A 7,807-nucleotide genomic window follows, 5' to 3' on the forward strand; every position below is an offset into this window, starting at 1 on the left:
ATTTTCGATTCACGCAATTCTGTTATGATGCGATTGATTTCATTCATATGATTATTATTACCAGCTACTGTCGATGATAATAAAAGACGTAGTCTATTTACGAGTGTGTTGGGATTTTTGTAGGGAACAAATTCTAAATTTTTATCTGTTAAAGCCAATGTGCGAAGAATACCACCACCCTTAACTCTTTTTGATATTGGTTGGATACTACTTGTCGGAGTTGATTGTTCATGACCTTGAGCCTGCAATCGTTGTATTGCAGGTATGTTGCGAAGTCGCGGATACTGTTTACGTGCTGGTGGTACGAGAATTGAAAGACTACTACAGCGGCTTCGTTGCTGGACAGGAGTCGATTGACCTTGATCGGCATCAAGGCTTTCTTCAGTATCACTGTAAAATGGCGGCGACTGAGATGCACGGTGTTCCTGAAGCGGTAGTGGCTGTCTCGAGAAATGTCGAATAATTGTTTTATATTTGTTCCCTACATTACCCAGAATTTGTGCATTTGGTTTATAGTTTTTTCTGTCTGCATTGGTTCGAATGACAATATTTCGATAAGTTTCTAAATCTGATTGAGTATAATTAGTTGGATTTTTTTTAAATAATAATTCATATAATCCAGGTGTATCAGGATAAGCTACATTTTGAACGATTACATGATCGTCTTTGAAATCAATTTCAGAATTGCCAATAAAAAATTTATTTGCCTCGGTTCCATGTCTCACACCATATTGATGATCAAATTTGTTTTCTGTGTCAATAATCATATCTTCAATGTACTGTCGAGGTAAACCGGTCCATTGTTTAAGAAAATGGCGAAATGCATCGGTTTTTGACAAATTTATTAATGTTTCTTGTAACTTTCCAATGGTCACGTTCTTGAGTGACTCTCCCTCCTCTCTGGGTGTGCTAGCAGCCGCATGTTGTCGCATTAAACTGAAACGTGGATCGAGCGATGTAGTACTACGGCTTGTAGTCGTTGACTCAAAAAGTCGCTTCGCCTCCGGTTGTTTGACCTCATGATGAATTGATATTTTTTCCTGTTTTGGGACAACTTCGCGTTCATGTTTAATTTCAGAAATTAAACTTTTTATTGGATCGGTTAGAGGTTGAATGTGGGTTGCGAAACGTCTTTGCGAACTTGCAATGTGTGAAGATAATGATCGTACTTTTTGTTTAACGTGTCGTCTTGCCTTATCCAGCTCTAAAGCTAAACGTTTATCCATGTCGATCGTCGACTAATAAATAAATCTTTGACAAACATTTACATTTATATTTTAATGAACTGATCAAAACCGTTACGATAACGCCCATTGTCTTGTTCAGCATCCTTATCAATAGTAACAAATCCATACGGTTTTTGCCAACACTGTGAACACATTTTCTGAAAGGTTTCAAATGACATATCTGTACCAACGTGATCATTAAAAATATGTTTTAAATTTAATACATCCTGAGGAAAGATAATTATGAAATTAGCATTATCACGAATTAATTGTTTCTGAATGGAAGAATACGTTTGGCTAATAAATATACAATCGATATTATAATGCCTACCAAAGCAAAAATAATCACGTATTATATTTTGGTTACAAGTTACTACATCATCAAATATTATTATGGAATAGGGTTTGATTTCTTTAGGAGGAGGAATTTCGGCACCATCTTCATATTCATAGTAACCGACTTTATCGAGAGGTGCCAGAACCGATTTTAAAAATTGATATTTTGGTTGTTGTAGGGTTTTTGAAAATAAGTAAATGTCTGTGAAGCGTAATCCATTAGGATGCAGCAAAAGACTTAATATCACATTTGTTTTTCCACATCCAGAACGTCCAACCACTAGTCCTCTTTTTACACTATTATTGAATAAAGTATTATGTTTAGGAAAGTGTTGATAGGGTACACAAACTGAATAGTCGTGATTAGAAATTTTTAATAAATCTTTTTGTTGCACAAGTTTCATTGTTGACTTACAAAATACAAATAAAAATACTTTACACATTACATCAATTATAAATACATAATAATAATAATAATAACTATGTAGTATAAATAAATGGTTACATATCGTTACATATCTACAATAAGGTAAAATTCAATCAGTGGGTTCCACATATTTTTGCAATTCTCTAATTAGAGAATCTAAATTTCGATCTCTATCAATATCGTAATGTCCCCAGGCTAATGTGTCAATTGAATTACCTAAAATGTATCGTTTATCATCGAAATTAGACAGTGCTATTTTATTCCTTAATTCGGTATACATATTATGTAAATAAGATTTGAAAACGTTCATAACACAGAAAACTGATGAAGATGAAGGATTTGTTGCAATTGCCCGATATTGTAACAGTGTTAGAGATTTATCAATTACATGTTTACTTACACCTTTAGCCTTTTTAATTAAATCATTCACTGTTTGCACACAATATGCTTTGGCACCGGTGCCATAAAGTAGTACAATTGGTACACCAGCATACTCATCTTTCATTTTACCGATAATAGACACAGTTTTAGGAATATCATGAATATTATTCTCGGGATAATTTGAAGTATCAAACCGATCAATATTCTGCTTAATATCATTATATACGTTTTCCGTATAAATTTCTAAAATTAATGAATCCGTATCCGTATACAAAAGCTGTACATTATTTCCATACTTAACTTTAAGGAAATTATAAAAAAAAGTCATACATTAAAGTTTTTGAAATTTCCAATATACTGAATCCTACATAAATAGGTTTATCATACGTTACTTGAACTTTATTCATTTCTATTGCAACTAAATTTTCAGTAAAAATAGAACAATTTTTAAATTGTGGTTTGGCTATCCATGTCTCTGCTCCATACTTGTGACCGTTCTTTTTCCAATGTGTAGCCAGTTTAATATCTACCCGATTATCGACATTTTCCATGGTTTTTCCATACACACTATTATTCATGAGTTTAAATAAATCTTTTTCAAACTTATCTTTAGTCTGATTTCGTAATTTCGTATTTAAATCAATATATGGTTTGAGCCATGACGATTGATTGAATTTTAGTACTCTATGAATTTTTGTCAATTCTAGTCCATTTTGTAGAGCTTGTTTTAAATTTCGATAGTGTATTATGTAGTTTGTTTTAGCACATAGATTTGGAATGAGTTTAGCACATTTTCCGTTTGGTGGAATTAAATTTTCAGGTAGAAATGGCATATCATTATGAGAGTTGTGTAAATGATGAGGATAAGAGATATCTACTTCAAGGACATAACCTTCAGGTGTGGTATCAGTCAAATCCATAATACTAAGTGAATTAATTTCGTCTTGCGTTAGCCAAGTAAATCCACCTAAAGGGAGTACTTCACTCATAGCCCAACCATAGAGATTTGTTGCATCGAGGTATAAAATGTATGATGTCGGTTTCGAAGGGTCATAATTTGGAAGAAATTTATTATTTGCTTGAGCCGCTCGTTTAACACATGTACTAACTCCCCCACGAATCCCTTTTTTGAAAAAATGCAACATATCTATATCAGTCAATAATTCTAATTTTACATGGGTAAATTTAAGCATAGCATTCCAACTAAGAGATGGTGCTGTCACGTAATGTGCTGGATCAAGTTCATAATGCTTAAGGCACATGTTTCGAAAATTCTCAAAGACATCAGCTAATAGCAAAATATCACTTTTTAAATAGAGATCAGAATATTCGCCTAGAGTCTGACAATGGAATGTATTCCATACGGTATTAGCTCGTTGATAATCATCTTCAGAAATATGCTCATCGCGAAGTTTATCGTAAAAATCAATTTTTTGTGGTAATTCCGTGAGATCTAATTTAGAAAAATCATCGATAAATGAATATGGAAAAACCCCTTTCTGTCTAATTAACCGAAATTCTCTGTCAACGGGAAAGTATCGTTTTACTTCCATACATTGAGCATCATCCAAGGCTGCTGCCAGTTTTTCTAATGAACATGCCAAAAACTGAAAACTATCTATAAAACGCAAGTGTAAGTGCTCCTTGACTATTCGATTGTTTGAATTTAGATATTCGCCTACACAAATTTTTTTCGAAAATGTAATATATTTCTCTTTAGTTTTACCAAGAATATTAATTTCACTTTCTTCAAGGGCCAACTCTTTAATGAATAAGTGACTATCATAATTTGTTAAATTATGAAATACTATCGGAATAAAATTTGGAATTTGAAAATTCAAGTTACAATTACTGTGCGCGGCGGACCTATAACGACCCGTTAAATGACAGTGATCTTTTACTTTAATATCATTCTGTTGAAAAGGTTTTTGACAAATATGACATTCCGTTGCTGTAAGATAATCAAACTCTTCTTGAATAGTTAATGGAAGCATTGGTTGTACAATACTTAAATACTTTTTATAAATCTCTATCAAATCTATTTCTAATGCTGTAATAAAGTCAGCCACAGATGACTGTCCTCGAAAACTTTGGAATTTAGATAATTGATCGTTATATGAACATTTAATGTAATATGCACATGAATATGGTTGATGGAGAAAAGTTTTTATCGAAAATGATTGATTTGGATTTGGTGCAACTGTACTCATAGGTTTCAATAAACATTCGAAATCAGCATAAACAATAAATGGAATAGTCATTTTATGATGATAATTTTGAAATTCTAATACATTAGCGGGAACATTATAACCAAATCTATTTGTTATTAATTCATTATTTGGGATTCTAGCATAAAGTTTTCCACAATCAGTCGAAGAATGTCTATCTAATAAAGCTTGGGTTGTGAAATATTGTAGACATCCATCACAGAAATATTTTGAATGATGATGTTTTGAGAGTTGGGAAGATACTAAACGTGGCAAATTAGTTATTGTACAGTAATGTTGATTACCATCGTTATCACTCAACAATAATAAATTTATGTGTACCGGTTTCTTAAAGTTTGTAAAATATAATGGTCCCACAATTTCAAATTTTACCTTATTGTTTACATAAAGTAATTCAAGTCCGTAAACATTAATAGAGACATTATTTTGACTTTCAAATTTTGCAATACTATCCAGTTTTACAGGAAATTCAATACCTTGGAAATTAAAAAGTGTCGACCAATGTGGATATGAACTGGGCAAATGTTCTGGTCCCATAGGTAGACACACTGCTGCTACGACACTCCAACCAAAACAATGAATATCCTGATTTTGAACATTAACTATTGCCCTCTTCATTTTCACGCTTGGCGGTAGTGGGATATACGATGAAGCTTTCAATGGATTGTAATAGTTTACATTTAATTCTAAATGTAAGATTTTCACAAGTGTCCAGCCTAAAACAAAGAAGCAAAAAAAATAATTGTATTATAAAGATTTTTACAATATATAACTACCTGAATCTCGTTCCAAAAAATCCATCATTTTTTGACTAATAACTTCTTGAAAGTCATGCAACATATTCCTAATATTCGTGCCTAAAGTGACAATTCTGTTAGTAGTATTGAAAGATTTTACATCAAATATATTTTTTGACTCAATGGTATACAATCCAAATAATTCCAAATTAATTTTGATTGTACTAAATTTTTCAATTTGTGAAACAATAAGTCTAAGTAATTTATTGTGAATTTTATCCATAAATTCATTTAAATCGATATAATCGCCCTCATCACAAATCCTATACGAAGCGATGCGTGATTTAAATGCACTGCTGAGTGCAAACACCCCATTCTCCAAGGGAGTAGTTTGACAATTATTTCTATGCTGTCTACTTCTCTCATGGGCCGTAATAAGCTTTGGAGCAATTTCTTGATTACATGTAACGCACATATAATTGTTGCTAGCTAGAAAAGAAAAATAATTGAAAATAGAGTACCTATTAGTTAAAACTTACCAGTTGAATGACATATTTTCTGTTTCTTGGCGGCCGGTCCTCCATTTTCCTGTTTTTTGACCACTTGACAATAGAGCTTTTCGTGGCGTAGTCGTGATTGACGGGTTGTAAATTGTTTATTACAGTTTTCACAGTGATGCATTTTCTTATGAAAATATAAATCAATAAATTAAACAGGTTACTAACAAAGTTTAATTATAAATTTGCTGCCTTCTGTTACTATCTTTGAATGACTTTTATTTATACTATATAAATATATATTTTTTTGTGTTCAGAGATAGGTATCCAGCAAAACCTCGAGGAGGAGCAGCATGCTTGCCATCGTGTTGTAGGTAGTATGATGTTAAAATTTGGAAAATCGCGTCCGAATTAAATGTACTTGATATGAGTGTGGGATGGAAATAGGATTTATTAATATTAATTATTAATATTAACATCATTAATATTAATATTAATATTATAATTATTAATAATTAATATTAATGGCGACTTTTGCGAACGTCTACGAGGCTTTCTAGGGCGCCGACGCCTCCTTGATCGTGAGTGAGGGGGAGTGGGTGGAATGATGTCTTCGTCGTCGTCATCGTCTCCACCCTCCACCCTATTCTCAATCCTATTATTTATTTGCCCTAGAATGGGTGACAATTGAGAGGGTTGAATGATGTCATTTTCAACATCCATCTCTTCACCCTGCCTCCTCTCTTCAACCCACGGCTCTGCCAGTGCGTCAATGAGAGATGGTTGTTGCATGTCATTGACGCCCTGTGATAATATTATGGGTGACGGTGGTGGTGATGGTTGTGGTGACCGAATGATGTTATTTTCGGCCTCTACCACCACCAATCTCTCTGGCAGAACATCATTTTCCTCAATAATCGGTGAATTGGGTTGAGGGGGATGTTCAACGTTACCATTGATAATGTTTTCCACCTCAACCCAAGGCTCCGATAAAGCGTCAATGATGTCCTGCGATATTATCATAGGGGGTTGAGTTAATATCGCGGGTGCCGCTTCAGGAGATGTTAGTGTAACGGGGCGGGTAAACACTGGCTCAACGAAGGGGCTTTGTGGTGGTAGTGGTGGACTGGGAGAGATTGGGGGTTCTTCCACCACCACCACCATATCATTATCAAATACATTTAACTCATCGGTAATCGAATTATTGATGGGACAAGTTCCTTCATCCACAACCGGATTGAACGCCGCCTCGTCTTCGTTAATAAACTGGTCTATTAAGGTCAACGAGATGTCGTCCGAATAATCATTTTCAATACCATGTTGAGCCAGGTATTGCGTGAATGGTAAAGAAAACGATAATTCACTATCAGATTGTGATGAAGGAATAACCATAGAATCATCATCATCCTCATCAACGATTTGAACAATATTAGCAACAGCGTGATTAGCTAATTGCTTCTCTTTCACACTTAACTGACTACATTCAATCACATCCTCTTCAAGACAATCTTCCCTCAAAGATTGATTTAAAGACGACTTGGCAAATTGTTCAAATTGTGTCTCATCATTTTTGATTAATTTTGAATTAGCAGGTCTAATAATTACATCAGAAACGATATTGATTCTAGGTTTATCCCTATTAAAACCACTACGGTTTTGATAGGGATTTGCAACTTTTCCCTTCAATACTTTAAATAATAACTTTGATGACTGGTTACTTACAGTTGTCCTAGTTGAGGGACCGGGACACTGACAACACTCGTCACCATGAGTGCACGGTTTAAAATTAGCAAAATAATTTGAACACATTATTTCGTACACAGACTACCTGTACAACACAGAATGAATTTCTGCATGCACTCTCTGCACATTTATAAATTGTTAAAAGCTCCCGTCAAGGTCAACTTCTTTGTATGCACTTACTGCAACTACATTGGTGTATTCCATCAAGGTTAACATATAGACACAAAAAAAT

At 33.8% G+C, this 7,807-nt stretch overlaps 1 protein-coding gene across 1 annotated transcript; it reads right to left on the reverse strand.

Moving 5' to 3' along the window:
* Positions 1 to 1,919: 1,919 nt before the first annotated feature.
* LOC135265368 (uncharacterized) lies at positions 1,920 to 7,548 on the reverse strand. Its single transcript, XM_064354818.1, has 3 exons — positions 5,875 to 7,548; positions 5,375 to 5,824; positions 1,920 to 5,314 (listed from the first exon to the last, which is right to left on the reverse strand). The coding sequence occupies exon 1, from the start codon at positions 7,222 to 7,224 to the stop codon at positions 6,292 to 6,294; it is 933 nt and encodes a 310-aa protein (XP_064210888.1). The 5' UTR covers positions 7,225 to 7,548; the 3' UTR covers positions 1,920 to 5,314; positions 5,375 to 5,824; positions 5,875 to 6,291.
* Positions 7,549 to 7,807: the final 259 nt, after the last annotated feature.

Source organism: Tribolium castaneum, chromosome 2 (assembly GCF_031307605.1).
Source record: "Tribolium castaneum strain GA2 chromosome 2, icTriCast1.1, whole genome shotgun sequence".
NCBI lineage: Eukaryota > Metazoa > Arthropoda > Insecta > Coleoptera > Tenebrionidae > Tribolium > Tribolium castaneum.